At 35.7% G+C, this 25249-nt stretch overlaps 3 protein-coding genes across 7 annotated transcripts; 1 reads left to right on the forward strand and 2 right to left on the reverse strand.

The window, feature by feature from the left end:
• Window positions 1-897: 897 nt before the first annotated feature.
• Window positions 898-3599, reverse strand: LOC147547989 (protein MICROTUBULE BINDING PROTEIN 2C-like). The gene is made up of 5 exons (XM_086671762.1): window positions 3235-3599; window positions 3030-3113; window positions 2205-2549; window positions 1497-1715; window positions 898-1163 (listed from the first exon to the last, which is right to left on the reverse strand). The coding sequence occupies exons 1-5, from the start codon at window positions 3439-3441 to the stop codon at window positions 984-986; spliced, it is 1035 nt and encodes a 344-aa protein (XP_086527888.1). The 5' UTR covers window positions 3442-3599; the 3' UTR covers window positions 898-983.
• Window positions 3600-5836: 2237 nt separating this feature from the next.
• Window positions 5837-9614, reverse strand: LOC147547990 (U3 small nucleolar ribonucleoprotein IMP3-like). The gene is made up of 4 exons (XM_086669673.1): window positions 9216-9614; window positions 8997-9104; window positions 6468-6542; window positions 5837-6290 (listed from the first exon to the last, which is right to left on the reverse strand). The coding sequence occupies exons 1-4, from the start codon at window positions 9347-9349 to the stop codon at window positions 6059-6061; spliced, it is 549 nt and encodes a 182-aa protein (XP_086525799.1). The 5' UTR covers window positions 9350-9614; the 3' UTR covers window positions 5837-6058.
• Window positions 9615-12031: 2417 nt separating this feature from the next.
• LOC147547991 (Prolyl oligopeptidase family protein) lies at window positions 12032-20139 on the forward strand. 5 transcript variants are annotated; one of them, XM_086669882.1, is made up of 13 exons: window positions 12032-12553; window positions 13065-13228; window positions 13926-14148; window positions 14225-14369; window positions 14645-14851; window positions 14970-15104; window positions 15558-15686; window positions 16547-16950; window positions 17649-17714; window positions 17796-17865; window positions 18523-18716; window positions 18829-19352; window positions 19771-20139. In XM_086669882.1, exons 1-12 carry the CDS (start codon window positions 12165-12167, stop codon window positions 19043-19045), a joined length of 2343 nt encoding a protein of 780 aa, XP_086526008.1. In that variant the 5' UTR covers window positions 12032-12164; the 3' UTR covers window positions 19046-19352; window positions 19771-20139. The 5 variants fall into 5 exon arrangements, with proteins under 5 accessions (XP_086526008.1, XP_086526010.1, XP_086526007.1 ...); XM_086669884.1 differs by having other exon boundaries at window positions 17801-17865; XM_086669881.1 differs by having other exon boundaries at window positions 17649-17865.
• The last annotated feature ends 5110 nt before the right edge of the window (window positions 20140-25249 follow it).

Consider the following 25249-nt stretch of genomic DNA (forward strand, 5'->3'; position numbering starts at 1 on the left):
GAAATTCCACCTCACATCTCTCTCTCCACCTCATAAATTCATGTGTTGTAATTAACTTTGTTTTGAAAAAATATATATAGGAAGGGTACTTACGACATTTACACTAAAAAAGGGAGTCATATTTGAATTTATGAAAAGAGGGGGTTATGAAGGAAGTTGGCCACAAAGTAGGGGGCCAAATAGGAATTAACTCATAATAATATATAAAATGGGCGGTTGAGATTTATTATTTAGATCTAATGGTAAAAAAACTTAAACTTAAAATATAAATATAAATTTTTATTTTGTTTCAAATACTATTATCAGATTCAGATATTGATACAGTATATAATATCTGTCGGATAACTGCCGGATATTGGATATAGATATGCCTATATCTGATCTGATAAGTTACTGTTTACAGGACTATTAGCGACAACTTTACAACACCTTGCGACAGTTTTGTAACAACTTTACAAAAAGTACTAGATTTTTAACCAAAAAAAATACAATTATTTGATATTTTAACAAGAAAAATATAAATTTTGAGTGTATAATCAAAGAAATACTATAACTTGTCTTTTTTAACTTAAAAAAAAAGTTTAAATTAAGTTTTGGGCCCAACTTCTTCTAAGACAGCAGGGAACAAGATTGGATGGTCAAGAACTTCTCCTTCCATTAGAAAAACAAAAGCATTCCAAACACTATTAAATCCTCCTCATGTGACCTTTACAGGAAAGGTGTTAGTTCAGTGCCTATAAAAACATAAGGACTGTACCTGACACACAGAGGGAAGCTCCACCAGTTGCGAGAAATAAGACACACACGAAGAACGCATCTATAGTCGCGTATTAATTAAAATGAAACAGATCGGACTTCAAAATACTTCGATTCAAATATGAAGTTGAGATTGAGACGAGAGGCAAAATTCACATTTAGATTAGTTAAGACATGATTTATATACGTATACAGTCACAAATCAGTTTGTTTCCGATTATGAATACTTAAGCGAGTGTAGAAAGTGGAATTTTAGTTCCGAAAACAAAAGACTGAAGCCGAAACCTTGCCTTGGCTGCCGTTTCTAGTGACTCCTCATCTTGGTTTTCTTTCGCAGTTGCAACCGCAGAAATATATATCTCTCTTGCTTCCTCAATTTCTTTCATCTTCATCTCATCCATATCATACTGATAACCAATTTCGAAGTTTCCGATACAAAAACAAATATTAGACAATCACATAATCAACTCATATTGTTGTTCATTATGCGTTGGCCTAAACGGGCCTAACCAAGCCAAACCACACCAAACCTATCTACTTTTGGCCAAACCAAATAAAAAATGATTCACTGGGGCGAAAGGTGTTAGCAGATTAACTTAAAGATTGTACTTTATGTGAATTAAATGAAGGAGGCCCTAATTCACATCTATATTTATAACGAACATTTATCAGATTCAAAATTTAACCGCATTATCTAAGAGCAATTTTATACTTAATATAGTGAATAAGAATGGTCTTACCGTAGCTGGAAGCTGACTGAATTGATATGGAATGACGTCATAATCTTCGGCAGAAGCAACAGCGTCATTCTTAGAGAAGTCGTCTAGCAATGACATAAATGCAGAAAGCTCTCCCTCCATGGAGTTTACTTCTTCTTGTAGCTTTTCAGATTTTATATTAGACATTGACACTTGCCATTGTAACTTTTCCAGTGCTGCTTGCTTGTCCGCAAGCTTGATCTAAGGAATAAACAAGTCCAGTTAGTCTTCTCATTTTATTCCACTAACAGAACTACCTAAACCAACCGACTTGCCTGTAATCCTATATAAGTACGAGTATAACCAGGTGCATATATGCCTTAATTCATTAACCGATAATATATTTATCAAATTAAATAGTTTGCCCGACGGTAGAGTTTCCTAAAGGGCCATTTCCTCCGGTGACGGCCTGCTACATCCCACTTTTGACCCCATTGGGTTTACACGACCTGTATATTAACAGACTGTGCCAGCCTGTAAATACCCGAACCACTAGGCGCCGTGACAAATGTGGCCATGGCATGTCAGTCATGCTACTACCCATCAATCGGTCGCACCTGACACGGCAAGGCCTGTTGGGAACCACTTCCAAAATGTAAGGTAAATACATAATGTAGTTATCATCTTCCTAGAGTATACTAACATAATACTTAGGAGCACTGAAAGATGAAATGAGTAATAGCTACATGCCTTTGCATCAGAGAGCTGCAATTGAGCAGATTTAGCTAATGAATCCTTCTCTGCAACTTGACATTTGAGTTCATCAAGTTTCGAGCCAACCAAAGTCATTTGCTCCACTGAACTCTCTGTTGATTTCAAGAGTTGTTCTTTCTCCAAGAGTTTCTTTTGTAGGCTATCTACTTGTTCCTGCAATTTCATCAACTCTTCTCTCTCTTTATCCACCGAACGAGCCCTTGATGAAAACATCGAAAAATCATCAGAACTGCCATTTTTGTTTGAATCTTTGTCTCCGACATCCCTTCTCTTTTTGGCAGGAATAGATTGAGCTCCTTTCTTGCTTTTCAGGTCACCACCCTGTAATATAGTAGTAATGCACAACATCAAGATTTAGAATCTAGAAATAAATGGTGTTAATCATTAACTATATCCCATTTCCTCCAATTTTACCACAACCGCCGACGTCGGCAGACCGAGATCATTAACGATATCCCAAACTTGAAGACAACGTTCATTAATGAAAATTTTAAGTTGGGTTAATCAATAGGACATTCGATTTCGGAACAAGATAAGCATTCGTACTTCCCCCTTTTCCTCTCCACATAGCCATGTTTCAAGGAAAATAAAACCCTAACCCCTATTTTCATTGAAATGAATGGAAATAACAAGCTGAACTAATGGAGTAAAAGTAAGAATTTGACTATATAATGCTCTTTTAGCTGAAACATTGTGTAGCATGTACTGAAGATATCAACTAAATTATAAACCCTAGATCCAATTCAACTCAAATTATCCAAAATGTTCTTAATTACAAACATTTTGTATCTAAAATCTCACCTTCCCATGATATGATTCTCTAGAAGGAGTCTTTGTGTAGATCAGAGATGCCCGACGAGTGAAAGAAGGATTCTTTCTCCGATCCTGATCAAATTAAGAACAGAAAACAAAATTCAACTATGAAAAAATCATCACCCATAGCTTGAAAAGGAAGAACATCAAAATTGAGAACTCTTAGAGAGAGAGAGAGAGGAAGAGAGCTAACCATGAGAGATTCAACAAGAGGTACCATTTCAACAAGGTTTTTGTAAAGTACTTTGTCAAAATTACTTCCATTTCCATTGTCATTGTTAGAGAAAGAAGGAATAGTAGGTCTTTGATGAAGTGGAGATGACTGATCTTCAACAACAGAAAGCCATGATTTTGAATCCCCATTTTCTTGTAAATCTAAGAAATGTTGTTGCTGAAACATTGTTGTAGATTTGAATAAGAAACCCTAGAAAATCTGAAAGGATTAATACAGTGTAAGTAGAGAAGAAAATTACTATCAGAAAGACTTTTTATGGATACTTGTACAGAGAAGAAGATTTATATTCCATAAAGGAGAGAGCTTTCTTTACAAACAGAGAAGAGTTTTAAATGCCATTTGATTTCAAATAAACCACTGAATTGCCACTGTCATTGTTTTACCTACCCCAAATATTAAAGGTGATAATTGCATTTAGGCGCTCTTAAACTTTTAAATTTGAAAATTAAATTAGGTCACATTTTTAACAAAGAAAAACAATAAGAAGAAGAAAGGGTTATTTCTCTAATGGCCCCCTACTTTGTGACTAGTTTCCCGCCTGGCCCCCTACTTTACGAGAAATACCCATATGACCCCCTTCCGTTATAACACCGTCACTCTCTCTCCTCCATCATGTTTTCTCTCTCTGCCAAGTCACGCCACATCATCTGTTACGCCACCCCATCACCTTCTCCGGCAGAGGTCGTCGGCCGGCCAAATTTCCGGCCGGCGACCTTCAAACTAAAAAATATATATATATATTTTTCTCTCTTCCTCTCTCTCTCTCTAAAACTACTTCGGCGAAGGTCTCCCTTCGCCGGAGTAGTTTTAGAGACAGAGAGAGGAAGAGAGAAAAAAAAGGTTTTTTGAGCTTACCCCCTCAAAACTAATTGGTAATTGAGTTTACCCCCTTCAGTAATTGGTAATTGAGCTTACCCCCTTGAATTTAGAGTTTTTGTCAAAATTATTAAGGACATGTTTGGCATGTGATAATAAAATCATAACATAAATAACATATAAACAAAATCAATCTTTACTAATCATATTTCCGACCAAATCAAACAATAAAGTAAGGTAGAATCTCTACTAGGAATCATATTGAAGAATAATTGCTCTTGGTAGTCACGTACGCCAAACACAACTTTTTTGTTTTTGTCACTAATAGTAAGTCTAAGGGGGTAAGCTCAATTACTCATCATTGAGGGGGGTAAACTCAATTACCAATTAGTGACGAGGGGGTAAGCTCAAAAACCCCAAAAATTAGTTTGAAGGTCGCCGGCCGGAAATTTGGTTGGTCGGCGACCTCTGCCGGAGAAGGTGATGAGGTGGCGTAACAGATGATGTGCCGTGACTTGGCAGAGAGAGAAAACATGATGGAGGAGAGAGAGTGACGGTGTTATAACGGAAGGGGGCCATATGGGTATTTCTCGTAAAGTAGGGGGTCAGGCGGGAAGCTGGTCACAAAGTAGGGGGCCATTAGGGAAATAACCCAAGAAGAAAAGAGTGAAGTTGACCCAAATCTAAAGATGCTTAGTTCAAACCTTTAATTTTGTTCTCTGAATCTTTCTTTCTTCTCTTCTGCCACCACCTTTCACTAACACGATTATATCTTCTCGGAAGAGGAAGATATCATTCACCGACAACAACACTAAATTGGGAAGGTCGGTCTTTAGGGGAAACAAGACTAGATTCAGGGGAAAAAGGTGAAAACCAAAAAAAACATAAACCAAACACACCCTTAACATCACCGGCAAAATATCGTCGGCCGGAGGTGTTCGACGCCAGCCGAATTCTTATCTCTTCTCTTTCTCTTGTCTCTCTCTTTACTCTCTCTCTCTCTCTTTCTTCTCGTTCTCTTCTCTCCCTCTCTTTCTCTGGTTTCGTCTGGAAGCCAAACGACCAGACGAAACCAGATGAGACCAGATCTCATCTGGTCTGGTTTCCAGACGAAATCAGATCGGCTTCGTCTGAAAACTAGGTTCCGGCGAAGGGGTTCCTTCCCTTCGTCAAAGATATAGAGAGAGGAGAGATGGAGAAGACTGAAGAGAGACAAAGAGAAATGAGAGACAGAGAGAGAGAGAGAACAAAGGAAAGAGAGAGAGAAGAAGAAATGTTGTCGGGTGAATCTCGCCGGAGTTTACAATGAAGGTCGTCGGAATTTACAATGAAGGTCGCCGGAGTTTATGGTGAAAGTGGGAGAGGAAGAAGAGTGAATAAGCTGCAAAAATAAGTGTTTGGAAGAAACAAAAAATTTTTGTTTCTACTCAAAATTTTATACCCAAAAAAATTCATTTATTCCCCCAAATCACCCACCTTCAGTAGAATCCCCAAACCAGTACTAGTTAGCTAGGGATCAATCACAACTTAACTAGTTGTTGTCAGAGGTGGTGGTCGAAAAAGAAAAAAAATTATATTTCCTTTTAATAATTGTACCACAAAAAAAATTGACAAAACTCACAATTTTTCTTAAAAATTTAGTACCAAAAAAATTTCTTGTTCCACAAAATGCCCGTGGTAATTATTTGTCCAAATTCAACATCCATTAATTCACAAGCAATTCTCAACCAACCTGAAGAACATATGGAAGCAAGATTCATATCATCAAAATTAGTTTTTAACTTGTATTTGGGAAGGATACCATAGAGAATTGTTTTTAAGTTCTACAACCAAAATGAGAAATAGACAAAATTTGAACTACCAAACCAGAAAGCAAAAAATACACCATATCTCGCTCTTGATCTCCACCTAAATCCTTTGATATCACCACATTGGCCTTTGATATCTTGACATTGGCCATGATTTTTCAATTCATCATATCGTAATCATCAAACTTGTCGTTATACTGAAGAACTGTTCTCTTTATCTTGGAAGAATCCACCCAAGTAACGAAGTCTTCCATGTTCCTGGTCACTAGGAAGGCAGGATCTGTAACTGTCTCTGGACCTACTCGGACATGTCCCTGTTCAATGAACGTTACAGCTTCTTTTAAATGCTCGCAAAACTTCAATTTCACAAGAACAGTTGCTAGTCTACGCCTGCATACGAACCCAATTACCACACGTTAGCAGTAGGTGTACCACGTGTTTAATTCACACTAACATTTAAGATCTCATCATCAAGGATGCAATGAAATAAATGGACAAGCATTAATAAGAGATGAGTATGAATTATTGTAGACGTGTACGTTACAAGGTTTGAGCATGGAAAGTTACCTGCAGAACGAAGATACGGTCAATTTGCTACATAGAGACAAGTTCTTTGTGCCGGTGATGATACCCATGTTATAACTGCCATTAACATACAAAACCTATTCAATTTAGCTATATGTAGCTTGTTCAAAAAAGAAAATGTAATACTTCTCAGATGCCTGACATTAGTACACACTAGAATGTCGCAAAAAATAAGATGTTAAAATTTTATCCATAAATTCTATGATTCCATCAATTGAGTGCAAGACCTGACTCAGTTGACTATGAAGTGTAACCATAGCATAGACATGTCTTATGAGCGATGTTAGATATGATATCAGGTAGCCCAAACAGTTCATTATTCATCTCGAAACTAATCGCAAATAGTAGCTTGGTGGCATGTAGTGACCTGGATGCAACAAAATCGCTCATTTGCAAAATGACCAAACGGCTGACTAGTTGGTCGAGTAGTTGAGAGTTTTACCTTCCATAAAATGTGGTGTCGTTCTTCTCTCTACATAAAGGTATGACTTTCACACCTTGGGGTGTCCCGTATACATTCAACCCGCCTTGAGGCGGAAAACCTTTTTTTATATTGTTATCTTTTTTACTTGTTGTTTTTCTCTATTTCTTCATGTCATCGGAATTTGTCTCTCTCCTTCTATTATTCAACACTCAAAAATGCATTGCAGTATATATAATTTTAGTCAACTATATGCATACGCGAAGTATCTGAAATCCGAATGTCAACTTTTGTTTGTAAATGTTGTCTTGTGGCTAATCTGTGACAGATCTACATACCAATTTTTTTTTTCTTCCCTAGCCATCACTTAGTGTCTATCTTGTCTTATGTGTTGACATTGCATATTCGTGCATAGAAAGCAACTCGGAAGAAGATAAGTAACCTATCCAGCAGAACTTTGAATTTATGAGTTAGGACTAGAATGATAAATCTTGTTTCCTACTGTTAACTTTTCGATGGGGAAAAATATGAACCTTGTTTAGTAGATTAAAGAAAATCTTGTTTAAAGAACACAAATGTTTAGTTAGTAAGAGATGGGATTGGTCGTGAAATTATCTTTTATAATTAAAAGTTTTCTTGCTGGATAATCCATTATTGCATTTGATAACGTTAACTTCTGAGTGTACATGAATCATCCGACTAAGGAATACGGATTAATTGAATTTACGAGATAATTCGCTGCGAGATGTTATTCGTACTTAGAGAAAGCTTACTTATAATTTCACTTATTGGTTTGGCTCTATTTCTTTACCGTACTTTTTCGTACTGGATCTCAGTGATTCGAATGTGTGGTTCTTAATCAGGTAGAGAAACTCTAATTGGGCTTCTTCTGAGTGGCAACAACATTTTCCTTATTCAGATTGTGGTTTATGATTGTAAAAGAGTACTCTCAGAAATCAGAACCACACCGTCTTTTAAGGAATTTGAACATCTAGTATGTCACCGACGATCTTGATGCTAATTCAGGGCTAAATGACTGTTAAGCTGAAGACTATGTTATATTTATGAGTTATATGCACTTGGGTTGTAATTTACCAAGAAAACGGTGGTTAGTATGAACTAGTTGTAAGATCATTGTGAAGTTTCAGAAGTTCTGGGTTGGTAATAAAAGCAGTGAAGCAGTCTTTCCTGACATAATCTCTCAACAAATTTTCAGGGTTTTTTGTCAAAAGGAAGCTGAGACCATCGTGGCTTAGTTACAAAAACTAGCAGGTCTAGCGAGGACATTGAAGCAAGTTAACAATCGTTGGTCAATGCACTACCACAACGGGTAAACTTGCATTTCTTGAGTTATATGCCCTTCAGTCAACCCAATAATGTCCATTTCCCAAACCTCAAACAGCTGCTTGTGTCACAGTCTCACAGACACAGCGCATCTTAACATAAATCCTTTTAACTTGTGCAACGAAAAAGATACACATACTAGTATACTACTGTGTCTAACCTTGCTAACATACCCTAGTGACCACTAACAGACGTATTAACAAACCTGAGTATGCATCTAAGTTTGTTTGACTGTTTGAGTCACTTGACCATGTTCGCAAACAGATTCTAAAAGACTAATCTAAGTAATCGCCTGTATCAGTAAATGACATTGTGAGTTGTGAATAATAAAACCTAACAACCAACGTCATTCCGTGTAATAAGGAGTTAGCACAACTACCAGTAGCTCGATACAATTTTCATCCTACCCCCTTCAAGATGTTTTCGCATAATGAAAGTTTCCGCACTTTTTAGTATTCTAACCATCCTATCTCCATATAATTATCCCTCTCGACCAACGATTTCTTCGCTCTTCTACTCAAACCAAGACAATACCCTACATGTTTCTAATATAATTCACCTTCTATATTGGTTATTCATCATCATGGAAACCTCAAATCAAGAGCAACCCAATTCTAATTGACAACTAAACTAACAAACTAACTTATCAAAATTGGTATCTAACAGAATAATTGGAACCCACTTGTTGTAATATACTGCAAAAGGATATAGATGAGAGATTAAAACCCTAGAAATAAAAATCTTACAGCTTTTCAAGGAGCATTTCAGTCTGTTGTTTTCTATCAGTGTCATCTGGACTAATCTGCTTCAAAATGTTAACAAGTTTTTGCACCATCCGACAAATACCCGAGTATCTAAAACACAAACCACAAGTAATTAGAACGATTATTAAGGAATCAACAAGATGATTTTTCAATTACTGATATAAATTTAGGTTAGGTTGAATTTGAAGAACTAAAACTTACTTCTTGTAATCGTCACGTTGGGTAATATGGTAACGGCGAATAACCTCATGTTCTCGGTGAGAACGTTCTTTCTTATAATCAATAAAATTAACCTTCTTCAAAAGCTTCTTCTCATGAAACTTTAACTTCCTCATGACTGTAAACTTTGTTGTTTAGAGATTAACTCAAAACCCTAATTAGAGTAGTAGTAGTAGTAGTTGAAGAGGAAGATAAAAAACCCCCAAAATCTTTCTTTATAAAGAAGAGTGGAGAAATCGGAACAAGGGTTCTGGAAGGGTTTACCTTCTCTCTCTCGCCTCGGTCTTCTTCTTCTTCTCCCTCTCACTCTAAAGGCGCCCGAATTAGGGTTTTTTGTATGAGTTATTTCCTTCCCCCCCCCCCCCCCCCCAGTCTGTAACCAGTTCCTCTTTTACTACCTAATTCTTATATATTCAAAAATGGTCCCCTTCATTAAAATCGGCAGTAAACTGTAACATCTGATTTTTTTGTTTCCCTTATTACCCTCTGTCTAAACTTTATCCTCATTTATTGTTACTATCTTCTCTTCCGTTGAAGCTTGTACTCTCTCTTTCTCTCTCTCTCTCTCTCTCTCTTAAATCAGAGGATTAATTAGCCATGGTGGAGAAAACCCCGGAGATAAGTGAAGTTACAAAAGAAGTATTGGAAGTTAGTGACAAGAGCGATGCCTCTTGTTGAGTCTCAATTGCTACGGCTTCTTGTGCGAAAATCGTCACTTCATGGAGATTTTCAAAATCAATATTTCTAGGGCAGAAGAAAATTTCATACCTTTCTAACTCTAACCCTAATTTCACCAAATGTAACAATAACTCTAGAACGGATGCTTCAAATTTCAGTTCTTCAAAGTTCACAACCAACGTTAGCTAAACCTCTAAAAAACGCAGATAAACTCATTGACTCGGTTGAGACATTTATCCTCGATTTTGATGGTTAGCGTTCTTCTTTTTAGTTTTCACTTTTGCTCATTCAATTTATAAATCAATCACAAAAAGTTGTGAAATTAGTGAAGATGATGAAGAAGAGAAGATTGATTCATCTCCACCACCCCTAGAAACAATGGTGATTACTGAAGAAGTGATGAATCGAATTCCTTTATTAAGAAATGGTTAATCTTGAGTTTGCTTGAATTGAATCTTCTCTCTCCCTCTCTTCCAAGATAACTAGCCAGGTGTTCATTGATTTGAACAACGGTTAAATTTCACCACCCAAAATGAAATTATGGTGTGTTTGGATGACGAATTCATGAATTCAAGTAATATTGTGGTTTGTTGGGCAACTAATAAGAATCATATGATTTATTATTATTTGAGTATTTTTTAAACGCTTCTTTAAAAAAATATTGAAGAAACCTTGTTCTCGAAACTCTTTTTTTCAATTTCTTTCGTAAATTTTATATATATATATATAAATAGTTTTTCCTGAAAGGCGTTTTTTCCTCGAAAACACTTTTTCCAAATTATTTTTTTTCAGAAAATCATTTTTTTTTCGAAAACCGTTTTTTCCTTAAAAAAAACCATCCGTGAAAAACGGTATTCATGAAGCAAAAAAACTATTTTCGAGAAGGAAAATGTTTTTCGAGAAAAAAAAACGATTTTCGGTAAAAAAAAAAACGTGTTTGGAGAAAAAATAAACTTTCAAGGAAAAATCTGTTTTCTAGAAAAAAAATTGGATTTCTGGAAAAAAAGTTATTTGAGGAAGAATCGGTTTTGGGGGGGAGGGGGGCACAGTTGTCGGAAAAATCGGGTTTTGGAAAAAAAAAAAAAACTATTTTTGAAAAAAAAAACTTTTTAAAATAATTATTTTATAGAAGGAATTTTTTTTTTTTATTTTAAGTTTGAAATCTAAGTTTATTAGTCCAAAATCTTAGCAAATCTTAGGGGGTAGGGTGGGATTTTGGTCCAATACAAATTTTGGAATTAGGAATCCTTAAGATTCAAGAGTCCTAGGATTCTTGGTAGCCAAATAGACCGGGATTCTTGATTCCTACCAAATCCCACTTTTGATAGGAATCTTGCAACCCAACACACCATTATTAGTGTTTTTCGATTTTACCTCTGGTGGTATTTCAACCATAACTCAAATCAATTATCTTCATAACTCTCCTGGACCGGGGGCATGGGAAATTCCTCAAGCTATACATAATCAAGCTCTATCATTCTCTTCTAAGGTAACTATCGAGCGTTTGTATCCCACCCAGTAACTTTCCATTTTTTTTCTTTCTTTCCTGAATCACCCATTTAAGTTGAAAATATTCTTTTTGGGTGTGCTTGAATTGAATACCTTTTCCTATGCTTGATCTTGGGTTTTTTTTCCTTTATTGAGAAATGATTAATCTTGGGTTTTTAATTCATCTTCTGATTTCATCCAAGCTTAATGGCGATACTCATGTATATTGAATTGATCTTCATCAATGCTCCATGGTGGTGTTTTGATTTGTATAAGATGATAAGTCCATTCCTAACTCTAGATCTGGGATAATAGATCTCCTAAAAATAGAGAGAGAAAAGGATTTTCTAGATCTGCTAAAAAGAAAATGAGTTTAGAGTGAAAGGGGTTGAATTCATTTTTAAAGGAAGGGTAATTAGGGAAATAAAATATTTACGTGCTAAAGTTAACTGACGGTTTTATAAAAAAATATCATTTTGAATTTATGAAATTAGGGGGCTAAAAAAGAATCTGGTCACAAACTAGGGGGCCAAAAAAGAAACTGTTCACAAACTAGAGTCCTTCCATTTGAACGGCTCAGATCAGGGCGCTAAACTCGACTCAAATTAGAGCATCTCCTATGGTCTGAGTCTGACTGAGGGTACTTAGAATAGTCATTCAAAAAGAACATCACACCAAACTCGACCAATATGTTTGGTCGTTAAGGGTTTATGTTAAACCTCTCTCTCTCTCTCTCTCTCTCTCTCTCTCTCTGTGAAACAATCCATGGCTTTCAAAATCTTCTCTCCCAACTCTCTGCTACTCAAAGGACCCTCTTTTTTTCATTTCTATTTCCAATCATTACCTCAAAAATCTTTCTCTTCTCTCTGTAAAAGAAGAACAAGTCTTCTTCTCTCTTCTCCTTATTTAACTCCTCCAATTCCTAAAAAAATTCCATTCACTCTTTCTACTACTCATGGAGTAACATGGGAAGATCCTTACCATTGGATGTCCAATACCCACGACCCAGATTTCTCCAATTACCTAATCCAGGAAAACTCATATGCCCAAGCTTTCATGGCTGATACCAAAAATCTACAGAAAAAATTAGTCTCGGAAATGATAAGCAGAATGCCACTAAAGATTTCCACTCCTCCTGAACGTTGGGGACCCTGGTATGTTCTATTTGTTTCACTCAGTTTTTTTTTTACCATTTTGATCATTGGTTGAATGGTTGGTTATTGAGATTTTGATTGAAGTTGTTTTTAAAACTGTATGCTTGCTTATGTTTGGGTTGAGGGAATGGAATGCAATTACTAGAAATCGCATTCTATTATGGTGTTTGGTACGCGGGAATGCATTAGGAATCACATTTCCAGCGGGATAGGATTCCTCAAGTCCGAAACCTAAGAGGTGGGTAGGTGGGCGGATTTACAATTCCTTTGTCCTTGGAATTTTCAGTCAAATAATCTACGGATAAAACCAATCTCTACCAATCTTGTTATTGATCTAACCAAGCAACGCACTAGCTTGTAATGTCTTGTGATCTCATTCCTTTTCCGCGTGCCAAACATGGATAATGAATGCTATGTGGTACTTCTCATATATTTAGAAAAGATTAAGAGTATGTGCAGATAATAAAGACCTTCAGTTTGGTTTATCCAGTGATTTGGTTTTGTTTAACAGGTTATACTATCAATACATTCCCGAGGGGAAAGAATACCCAGTTCTGTGTAGGAAGTTGGAGAGCCATAGTGATGGCTGGATGAGCAGAATTGTTAACTACTTGGGAACAAATTATACAAGACCAGAAATACTGCTTGACTGGAATGAGATTGCTGAACAGTTTGGCACGCTTCTATGATCTCAAGTCCTACATTTCTTTTTGTCTGTTTATTTTTCTTCCATGGGTCTTATGAGACTTGGCGGACTGACTGTCTTTTTCGTCATTCAATAGAAAGTACATGTCCTCATTTTATTTTAGTTTAGCATGAATCTGACTTATAATAGTTTGAGATGCATCCTGCCCGATGTACTTACAGTTATTGCAGCTAAAACTATAGGATTTGCATAGAGTTAGTGATACCTAGGGTCTCTCTACTCAATGTGAATTGGTTTTAGGTTGTGCCACATACTTAGTATGAGATCAGCGCTAAGCCTTTTCCACATTACCGAACAAAAGACATGTTCAGGCTAAAAAAAATGCCGCACCTGAGCAGGCGTGTGAGAATAACCCCACATGGACAAAATAAAAACTTACGACCAATAGTATATAGGGCCCAATGGTTTGAGTGAAACGACGACCAACTTAATAGATCTAAATTTTTATATCATTATTGCTAGTTTATGATAAATAGTTGAAGAAGCTATGAACACTGTACTACCTTAAGATTTCACTGGTTGTGAAGCTTAATTCCATTAGGTTGGTAGCTAATGGTCATGGCAAAGGTATAAAACGTTGGTGATAATTAGACTTAACAACATAACCTCAAAATGCTTAAGTTTACCTATTAACTCGATATTTACTTGGTATATTAATGGGTGCAGGTTATGTTCATGTGGGCAGCTGTCGAGTTTCGCCTGACCACAACTTTATTGCATATACGCTAGACACCACTGGTAGTGAGCAGTTTATGCTTCAAATCAAAGATCTTAGGACCGGGCGGATTCTTCCAGAATTGAGAGTTGATGGGGTCGTAAGCTTGGCATGGGCAAAGGACAGTCAAACTTTGTTCTATACAGTTTCCGATGAGACCCAACGCCCTTACAAGCAAGTTTGTCATGCTTCTTTTCTTCAACCTTCACCTGACGTCAAGATTTTTCTCAACACATCTGTTGATTGACAGGTTATTTTGCACAAGACTAGGATCAGATGCTATTGATGTTGCTCCAATATTTACAGAAAGAGATTCTACTTGCTGTGTGGACATCACAAGCACAAAAGATGGCAAATATATTACTGTGAATTCTAATTCAAGGACTTCGTCTGAGGTACAATACTTATCTGAATCATTAATCTCCTTTTCTGCTATGAGTTAAGACGGCCTCACCGTAAGTTTTTTGAGGCTTTTACTTCGAATATAATGCAAGTACTGACTGAAGACAAATTACACAAACTAAATAAAATTGACTAGGAACGTGATCGGAGATGTATGAGTGTACGACACATGTCGATAGTACAATATCTCTGAAACGCAACCTAAAAGTATTCAATATTTGGAAATTCAATTCTTTATGTCGTGAGTTTTTTATGTGTTGTACTGCAGGTTTATATCATTGATGCAAACAATCCAACGGGAGGGTTGCAAAGAGTAAGGAAAAGGTCGTCTGGGATACAGTATTTTGTGGAGCATCACAATGGTTTCTTCTACATTCTGACGAATAGTCCTTCGGAGAAAAATAATGGTTTAACTGGTGGAGGTTATTATTTGGCTAGATGTGGAGCTGACAACATAGGGTTGAATAAATGGCAGGTAAGTTGGAATTCATATCACTTTGCTACAGATTCAAATGTGCTTGTTCTGAAACTTAGCTTGATTTTCATTTTGGGTGGCATTCACCAGTCAGTTGTGCTGCTTTTTTGGACTGTAGGACCTTATCCTACCAGGCAAAGATGTAAGTTTTCAAGACATGGATATTTTTGATGGACATCTAGTGCTTTTCCTTGAGAAAGAAGAATCCCCGATGATATGCTCCATTAGTATACCAATTGATATCAACTCTAAGGTGAACGTTATGTGCAATTTCTATTTCTATTTCGTATTAGCTAGTTTATGGAGTGACGCGTGTGAAAGAGGTTGCCCCTTATAGGAATTAATTATCAATGGATTTTAAACAAGTGCTTTTACTAGCTATAAACATATCACTTTGCTTACCAAGAAAAATAACTTGTAACTGTTCTTTCGACCTAATACAGTCAGTCGCAAATGTTGGTACTTGTTTTCATTTTTCCCACACTTCATTTCCTTCTTTTGCTTTTACCGAACCACCCTTCAATCTTCATGCGCTTCTTAGGTCCTAGAAGGTACCTCCATGTCATTGTGCTCATTTTTTAATGTAGATGTAGTTCAAATTATGATGATGTATCTTTGACCAGACTATATACAGCAAACGGTGAACTTGACTCAATTACTTTATTGTTCGATGATTGTCTGACACATTTCATGGGTTGTTTTGCAGTATCCGGTGAAGCTTGTAGATCTTAACCCTTGGTTTTTTCCGCTACCCTCAAGTCTGTGCAGTGTTGCGCCTTGCTCTAATCATGACTTCAATACGTCTACCTACCGAGTGGTGCTTTCATCTCCAATGGTATAACTGTCTATCTCTTGTTACTGGAGGTCATTTATCATGATTTGATTCTCCGGACAAATCAATGTTTAGTACTTAATAATTATTATTTATAACTCAACATAATGTTAATTTCACTAACCAGATGCATCTATGGAGATCATAATACAGCACAACACTAAAATTTGAATTTTAGCCTTGTATATTAAAATCATCAGTTTGTCTCTATATCACAATTAAGCATGACACATCAATTAGAAACTATATATCATGTAGATAACCTTAGAAAAACTTTATCATTTGGCACATCTATATAGAGGCATCATACCCCTTGATTCCTATTATTGTCCTTCATGAAGTGTACTTATGAATGAGACTTGAGTGGCTTCCATATGCTCTTGATAACCATATCTTGCCACTGCTAAAATTATCAGCTTCTACTAATTTTCTCTATTGAATATTTTTCAACCCCAAGAACGAAGTGGATACTTTCTCTACTCTCGCGGGCTGGATTTTTTTTGAAAAAATTGGATTAGGAAAGACATAAAGGGTACGAGGGCTTTGCTGTAACCCGTACAAACTTGAATGAAATGAAGATACCCTAAAAATTATTCTTCCGGCTACGTTTGAGGTTCCTTAAACGAATAGAGCAGCTTGGTTACTTGCTAGTGATTTAAGGTGTTTAACTTAGTTCTAAAATGTGTGCTCTGTATACCATCTTTTGATTTCTAAAAGTACAGAATTGGAGGTTTAAACCAATCCATTGTCCATTTTGTTAACGTGATTACCTTTCTGAATATCTCGAGTTTGTAATTCTGACAGTATATATTGAGATGAATTTGTGTCTAAAGTTCATCTTTCTTATCTATTGGTAAGTGCAGATGCCTGATGCAATCATTGATTATGATATGTCAGAGCAGAAATTCTCCTTTGTGCAGCAAGATGAGGTAGTTGGTGTTACAAAAAATGAGGGTGGACCAACCTTATCATCTGATACAGACATCGAAAAGGTTTCAGATGGCCAATATCTCCAAAGTTTGGAAAGAACGCAAAGTTGGAAGGATCTTTCTGAGGCATTTTATTGTGAAAGGAAGGAGGTTATTTCTCACGATGGTGTGCGAGTTCCCCTCACTATTTTGCGCCATCGTGAAGCACAACTGAAGGACCAATCTCCAGGAATGTTGGTTGGTTACGGAGCTTATGGAGAAGTTCTTGATAAAAGTTGGTGTGCAGATCGCTTGAGCTTACTGAATCGTGGTTGGGTGGTGGCATTTGCTGACGTAAGGTAACTATGACCTAGTTGTTGGATGCTTCTTATATAATTCTCTTTCCATATAACCTCTTGTGTCTTTGGTTTTAAATAAAGATGTTTTTTAAACATTTAAGAATAAATTTAAATAAAGCCCGGAGCACTGAAGAGAAAAGCTAACTGCTATTATTCATGAAGAGAAAAGCTAACTGCTATATATGTTTTCTTATAAAACTCAAGTACCAAACTCCAATGATATGCCGAGCTTAAGATTGTATCTTCTTGTGATATTTGGCATTAATAACAAGGGCAATATATATCTCTGAACAACAGTTGCCAAATTTTTCTTTGGATATTTTTGTAGTAATACCACCTATATCTCATCTAGTGTTTGGAAAAGATTTTTTATCATCCGAAAATTTAGCTACCAACATGTTTCTCTTGAATCTAGTCCTTGTATCTGCCTTCTCTCCCTTTAACGAAATAACGCATGATAAGTGTCAAATGGCTCGGACAAGCAAAAACATTATAGGAAAAGACCATTTAATTAATCTACTCCATTTTTCTCTTTCCCTTATATTACAAGGTATCTTAGATTATGGGGGAACAACTTAGTGTATGTGTTTGGTGCTGCTATCCTTTACAAAGTGGAATTATGTTTTCTGACTAGCGAACAGATATGCTGTTGTTATGAATTTTGATTTGGTCCATTTCCTCTAATATATTGTGGATAGGGGTGGAGGTGGTGCAAATTCTTCATGGCATAAAGCTGGCATTGGTTCATACAAGCTAAATTCAGTGTATGATTTTGCCGCTTGTGGCAAATACCTGATAAATGAGGGTTACATTCATAAAGATTACCTTAGTGCTATCGGCTTTAGTGCAGGGGGTCTTCTTGTGGGAGCAACAATAAACATGTATCCAGATTTATTTCGTGCTGCCATTTTGAAGGTAACTTCTCACCATGCGCGCATTGTTTTTGACATCCAATAATTCAATTATTAAAAAAATTGAGCTTTACTAATCCCAAGTGAAGTATATCTGATACTAATGTCTGTACTAACATGGATTGAGCTTAAATTTTAACTATACCACAGATCTGACTTCTTGTGAATGTCATCTGATTGTGGAGATCATTCTGAATTTTTCGAGCATGATAGATTGGACTAATGTTATAGCATTCTGAGTTATCTGCACGATTAGCAATTTCAAATAGGCTTCTTTTGTGTTTGAATCATGGGATCTTCGAGGTGTAGAATTAAAGCTTAAAATCCTGGACAGGGTCGTGGGCATTATTGTAAAACCTAAATTTTATGAAGGCTCGTCGCAATCTGATAAAAACATGGGATTATGTTCTCCTTATCATATAGATTACTTTCATTCGTCACTTTATTTTACGACTTCACACTGTTGTATTTTGTTTGAAACTTTAACTAGTGAGTTGCCTTTTGGGGGGTTAGATGGTTGGACATGGAGATCGTGTTGAACGCTGACGTCCATGTTTCACATCGACTCCGGCTTACTCCATGTTCTTTTCTTCATATGGTGTAAAATAGACTTCATAAGTTGCATGTATATGTGAAGCTGATTGCGTTTCCTCCATATCAGGTCCCATTTCTTGATATCTGCAATACGTTGCTGGATCCTAGTTTGCCTCTCACGACTTTGGATCATGAAGAATTTGGAGACCCTCGAATTCATTCTCAATTTGAGTTTCTTCGCAGTTATTCTCCTTATGATAACATTCGTCCAAGAGCTTGCTATCCTTCAATGTTGGTCACAGCATCATTTCAGGACTCGAGGCTAGTTCATGCTTTTTTGTTGCTTTACTTTGAATTGCATTAATCATGTGTAAATACGAAATTGACCTAGACTTTAAGAGGCTCATATAGTTAGATTGAGTATTGGTTTCAGGGTTGGAGTTTGGGAAGCTGCAAAATGGGTAGCGAAGGTCAGAGACAAAACGTGTGCACACTGTTCTCATTCAGTCATTCTGAAGACAAACATGAACGGTGGACATTTTGGTGAAGGAGGACGATATAGTCAATGTGAGGAGGTAGCTTTAGAGTATGCATTCCTAATGAAAGTGATGGGGATTACTGATGCCAACGACGAAGAAGCTAAACCCTAATGAGATGTGAATAAGCTATTCCAACACTGTGGTAGCATTTTTCTCATGGTCGAATGTGCATGAGATTTTGGTGAAAGCCTATAGCTTGTTGACTATATGGCTGGTCCAATGATGTCAGGATACACCTTCAAGCACCTAGTATTGGTGTGTGGGAATAGCTGGTCCAACGATGTCCGGATACACCTCTAAGCACCTAATATTGGTGCTATGGTCAGCCGACTTTCTGTGCCTCTGGTATTGGTGGGTGCTAATGCTTTCACTATTTGTGCCAGCAACCTATTTGGAAGTGCTTCCTCATCATCAACAAGTACTATCCTCTCTCTCTCTCTTATACATATCCATCATTATATCGTTCCATCACGTAGCAACCCTATAAGATCATTCTCTATTTCTTTTTTATGGCAAAAAACAAGTTTTATATACCCTTATTTTGATTTGTTCAAATTGTATCATGCATTATCTTGTTTTACATTCTTTAACTTTAATATTGTTAGAATGTCTTTTGCAATCACACATGGTTACAGGTAAAAGACAAGATATTTATGTGACCTAGGCTGTTAGTATACTAAAACCAAACTAAACCTTGTGGTGGGGGGGCCAGTGCGGGCGCACGGCCCGCACCCCTCACCACACGGGCCTGACCTACATTGTAACATGGATATGAAAATCCAAGAACTTTGCATCATACAAGACTCTCAAACATGCCTTTTCATTTATGAACGCAGGTGTCACCTTTCTGATGTTCCTGTTGCAATATAGTTCGAATGTATGCTCCGACGACAAAGTTTCATCAAGGATTAGATTTTGCAATTTCTGCTAGACAGTTAACTTTAGGCACGTCAAAACAAGGTTAGCCAACTTAATTCTATGTCAATTTGAGAAGTTTAGATTGATTTTGATCTTAAATATCTCTATAGTTTATCACCTTATCTGATTATCTTAGCCCTTAAAACATGAGAAGGGTTGTTCACCTAGTTGGAGTTGTATTAAGGAATTACTTCCTCAGTTAGGATTCTTTTAGCCTTTTAGGATTTGGAATCAACATCAAATTCTTCAATATCTTACTACATGTTAGGTTAATTTTATTTGATCCATATCCTTAACTCTGCATCTACTTTTTAATCTTACGTTATTGCCCGGACCCCTAATTTTACGTTATTGCCCGGACTAACGACCGAAACTTATTTGGCCAATAAACTCTGTATTAAAGAAATGGCTAGTGCCTGGCCTGAGCCCTTTCGATTCACCATAAGATTTAACTCCCAGCCTAGCCCAGTGACAGATATGCCCATGGGCACCTTGCCCAGCAGTTTCCACCCTTAGATTTTATACTTCAATAGAATTTTAGGTCAAGTGATAGGCACTTGTCTTTCCTTGCTCAAAAACCCAAGTAATTTTATATGGGGTTGTTTCCGGTTTGCCCTAGTTTGTGACCAACTTCCTTCCTAGCTCCCTAGTTTACGCTAAATATTCAGATGAGCCCTCTTTGTATTTTCAATATACTTTTTTTTGTTGTTGAAAGGTATTTTCAATATACTGACTGGAGAGTCAACTTTCACTTTTCTACAGTACACCTTTTTAATTTGTTTTGTTATGTTTTTTTTTTCATTTTCATTCTTTCGCTCACCTCTTCTCTCCCCTCTTCATCTTCTACAACCAGCTACCGCCAAATAATGACTTCTCTTATCCTCTCCTTTCCCTATCTCTTTGTCTGGTGAAAGGGGGGAAAACCCCTTCGTCGAACTTCTCGTCTTAATTCGAAACTTCTAGATCCAAACGAAGATTATGGCAAAGGAAAGAGAGGAGAGAGAAGGGGAAAAAAGAAGTTGTATGTCACCGGCTGGTTGTCGGATATGAAGAAAAAGATAAAGAAGTCAGAGAAGAACGAAAAGTAAAACAAACAAGATCAAATAGAGTTACGGTAGGAAAGTGAAATGTTGACTTTCCAGTCAATTAATTGAAAATACAAAAAGAAGGCTCTCTGGGTATTTAGCGTGAACTAAAGGGTCTTACGGAAAATTGGTCACAAACTAGGGGTCACCAGGCTGGAAATAACCCTTTTATCTCTATGGAAATTCCTGGATTTGCACTTCCATGGGATCGAACCTGGGACCTCTGCATTGCGGAGTATATGCACTGACCAACTAGGCTACCAGTGGTTCCACTCTTCAATTTAATAGATAAAAAATACTTAAAAACAAGGGCTTCCATTGGTTAAAATTTTAGAGTGACACTTACAGAGTCTCGAGGAGACACTCCAACTTTCTAGTGTCTCTCTTGAGAGTCTCTATTAATAAATGTTTTACGTCATTGTAGAGTGTCTAGTAGAGTGTTAGAAGGTTTTTTTACAAAATCTTAAGTGTCATTCTAAATTTTAGAGTTTGAGTGTCTCATTGAAGATGCTCTAAGGGGAATAATGTTGATGGACTTGGTGAGTACTACTACTAAATAGTGAATTACTTCTAAAAGAAATCATTTCCCTGTCAATGTACTCTTCATTCTTGCAAGTCATGTGTTTTGTTCTTATATAATAGGATTCAACTGTTACTTTCAGCCTTTTTCAGTACAGGGACTATTTAAGGGGTACTATAGTAGTTATTTGGAGTATTAGTGGTGGTAGTTGGGTTCATAAATGGTGAAGGTGTATAGTAAAAGTTGCAGTTAAGTTAGAGAAATAAGAATAGACTGTACAAACACATGTGATCCCTCGTTAGGTTTCAGAGAAGTATAAGTTGGAACTTATGTACAAAACAATTTATGGTGTGTTTGAACGTAGATTTTTTTAATTTAATTTCTTCGGTTCAACTCGTGTTTGAGTTTCGGAGTCGTATCTTAAAACCAACTTATGATTATGACCTCTCAACACGGTGGTGTATGGACCAAACATTCATGTTGACCACACAGCCCGGTCCATTAGATTTCCAAATATCTTCTAAAAAGTCAAGTAGCTGTCGACTCAAATGTTTGGGTCGTACTTCATTTTTGTTGATCTTTTTTTAATTTGACCTTTTAAGTTTATAGTTCCTATGACTTTGACGAGAGGGATTATAATTGACCGGCGAGAAAGACAATATCAATAAAATTTTGTTCGTACATTATTCGACTGAGGAAGATGTCCTATTATCTTCCATGCCGCATGGTCAATTGAAAACCTAGCATGTGCAATTAAACGGTTTTATTAATATCTTTGTTTCCATATAATAAATGATTTGGTTGGTGATGATAATTCGACTTTATTTGTGTAAATTTTTGTCTGATAAGAGTTGACTTGAGTTAATAAATTTTTGTACATGAGTTGGCCATTTTGGTATGTAATTTGTTAATCTAGTTTAAAAGACAAGTGAAACAAGGTTGAAAATCTACTTTTTTAAAGAAAAAATAAATAATAAAATAATTATTTTTATAGTCTATTTAGGGAAAAAGTTATTCATATTTTTCTCTTTGGTAACCTTTCCTTCCTATAATATGGAGGTTAAAATGATATTGTCCCAAACAACATATATCAAATATCAATATCATTCTTCATCAAAAAAAAAAAATATCAATATCATAATCTACTTTAAGACTATAATATAGATAGATTTGCTACATCAAAATGATGAGATATAAGGTCCCACCAACTTCCAATTCCATTCTGTCCATTCATTAAGTAGTTATGGTACTCTTTCCACCAAAATGAATTCATACTTTTAATTGAATATAGTCACCTTTAAGACACCAAAACACTTTTTATATATTTTTTATCAAAGAAAGCAAAAAAGAATCGGCAAAATGTCCCTCTCTAGATATAAAATTAGGGAAGATAGTATCCTTCGATACGTTCCTTGGCGGTTGGATCTTTTCTAGGAAAGAGACACTAGAATGGTCAAATTTCTCTATTATTCATTTGCTTTGGATTTTTCTCTCTTAAAAAAATGCTATGTTGAATCAACCTATATACCACATAATTTCACAAATTATATGACATGTATAAAGAAGTACACGTCTTGTATATATTTTTATGTATAACTAGAGCATTTTCATTGCAAAAAGAAAAAGATTATGTTATATATCGTGTCTCATTTGAAATTTTTATTTTTAGGTGGTAAAATAGAAATTATTTATCTTTCTTTTTTGTATGAGACAAATTTCTAAAGTTGTTTTATTTAATTATGTAGCATAATAATTAATTATTTATAAAATTTTATGAAAATATAAATTTTATTAGTTTAATTCCAAATATTGGTGACTAAAAAATAAAAAGAATGTTATAAGAGATGGCGCAGACCATCCTTCCGAGCTGCTAGTGATACTGTACGCTTTGGCATACCTGGACTTTACGGTTTCAAAATGCCTCACTAGGGAAGGGTGTTTAACCTCTTAAGAGGAGCACCACGCTCCTGTCTCTCACCAATGTGAGATTGCTTTACAACAAAGAATCATTTTTTAGATATATTTATTTAACTACTGGCAAATCAATTTGAAAGTCTAAAATAAAACTTATATTTAAAAAGTTTATATGGTATCAAGAACTTCTAAGATTGAATGTTGTACAGGATAGGTTAGTAGGAAGTGTAACTTAGAATAAAATTTAATTTGAATTTTAGATTGTCCTTACAAAATGCAACCCCAAGTCAAACCGAATTTGAGATTTGGAATTGACTATATTTTTGGGGATCGCCTTCTTAGTGGAATTCTAAACGTGGCCATTGAAGATGTCCCAAACCCTAACTTACACCACACAAATTATACATTTCTTTTCTTACTAAATATTATTTGTCGGTTTACCCCTTCCTCTTGTATTATAAGCATGTTTTCGTTTTGTCATTACCTATACTTTTATGTACATGTAGACTCTTTGAGAATGATAGACCACAAAATTAGAATTTTGCTATTAAGGACTACGACTAACAAGAAAATGACAAAATTTTTGTACAAAAGATTTCTGCTATATAATTGATCGACAAAGAATTACTTTTCAATGGGTAAGAAGGGAGAATTTGAACCCCGAATATAAAAAGTACTAACATCTTTTACGGGTGTGCTATAATTATTCTATAAACTCAGTTTGGGAAATCCAATCATTTTCTTACTTCACCTAATGGTAATTACTCAACATCATTAATGTTAGCAATGAAAATTATAGATTACCAATCCATTGTTTGGGCTTGTCCCATGATACCTTAATTTATTCATTAGTGTCTTTGTCAATGATAATACATCTCTTGGAGTTGGCATACTTTTGAGAGTGGCTCTCATTTTATTTTATTTTTCGTCTAAATGTGCTTTGTTCATATTTTTTATCGAATTAGTAATTTGGGTTGGGCATCTCCACTCAGTTAAGGTGTAAAGAGTCAGGTGCAAACTTCAGTAACCCATATGAAAATTGAAAATTATCGTATTAATATGAGGCATGACGTTTATGTAGTATAGTCATCATTGTTATCTTTGTAGTTTTATTTTACAGAAGTGTGGGCCTATTAGTTAAAGGTTCTGTTAACAAATGTCGTTCTAATACATTTTTAAGTAACACATTTGTTTGCTCATTAAAACACATTGTCCATGTATCTATGATATACAAACAACATCTTGATTTGTAGTGTCTTTTCTTAATGACAGAATTACACGGGTATAACTGTATATAAACGGGATACATCATATATCAAATAGCTTGAGTGTATCGAAAGGATAGAACATGTTCATAATTTGCATGAAAATATCCTCAACAACACTTGTAAATCCCTAAGATTTAAAAGTTATCCTGGAGACCATTATTATATACTAATCTACTTTTATTTATATGTTATTCTACTTTGTCAATATTGTTTAAGGGAAAACCAATGCAGTCTCTCGTAAGAGTTTACCTTATTATTGGTTTTGTCTTTACAGTTTACCTTAAAATATTGAATTGTTTAAGGTGGTAGTGTGAGAGCTCGAGTAAAAAATAGAACATCTTAACAAAAAAAAAGTAAAAAATAGAACCTCTAAGAAGTTAGTGGGTGGGGCTTTTAGAGTACAATGTCAATGGTTTGTCCGGAACTAGATCATTATAATTGTAAATACTAACTGAATGTAATCGGAATTTTATGAATTTCAAACGAGACAAACTTTAAATTTGAAAAAGTGTTTCAATACATACGAGTATTTTACGAGCTTACACTGCATAACTAAATTAAGTTCAAAAAAGATAAGCAAAAGTTGTGTTCTACATTTACTAAATAACAC

The sequence above is a fragment of the Eschscholzia californica genome, unplaced genomic scaffold, assembly GCF_041429995.1.
Source record: "Eschscholzia californica isolate CP2 unplaced genomic scaffold, dmEscCali1.0.p SCAF_3, whole genome shotgun sequence".
Classification (NCBI taxonomy): domain Eukaryota; kingdom Viridiplantae; phylum Streptophyta; class Magnoliopsida; order Ranunculales; family Papaveraceae; genus Eschscholzia; species Eschscholzia californica.

What these genes read in the sequence shown, in the direction of transcription:
- LOC147547989 (XM_086671762.1), bottom strand. Translation starts at nt 3,441, where the DNA reads ATGTTTCAGCAACAACATTTCTTAGATTTACAAGAAAATGGGGATTCA. An exon ending in CTCTTGTTGAATCTCTCATG is followed by an intron (nt 3,114 to 3,234) that starts GTTAGCTCTCTT and finishes TAATTTGATCAG; the next exon opens with GATCGGAGAAAGAATCCTTC. An exon ending in TCAGTCAGCTTCCAGCTACG is followed by an intron (nt 1,164 to 1,496) that starts GTAAGACCATTC and finishes ATTGGTTATCAG; the next exon opens with TATGATATGGATGAGATGAA.
- LOC147547990 (XM_086669673.1), bottom strand. Translation starts at nt 9,349, where the DNA reads ATGAGGAAGTTAAAGTTTCATGAGAAGAAGCTTTTGAAGAAGGTTAAT. An exon ending in CAACGTGACGATTACAAGAA is followed by an intron (nt 9,105 to 9,215) that starts GTAAGTTTTAGT and finishes TTTGTGTTTTAG; the next exon opens with ATACTCGGGTATTTGTCGGA. An exon ending in GAAATGCTCCTTGAAAAGCT is followed by an intron (nt 6,543 to 8,996) that starts GTAAGATTTTTA and finishes TGTTAATGGCAG; the next exon opens with TTATAACATGGGTATCATCA.
- LOC147547991 (XM_086669881.1), top strand. Translation starts at nt 12,165, where the DNA reads ATGGCTTTCAAAATCTTCTCTCCCAACTCTCTGCTACTCAAAGGACCC. An exon ending in CCTGAACGTTGGGGACCCTG is followed by an intron (nt 12,554 to 13,064) that starts GTATGTTCTATT and finishes TTTGTTTAACAG; the next exon opens with GTTATACTATCAATACATTC. An exon ending in GCATCATTTCAGGACTCGAG is followed by an intron (nt 18,717 to 18,828) that starts GCTAGTTCATGC and finishes TATTGGTTTCAG; the next exon opens with GGTTGGAGTTTGGGAAGCTG.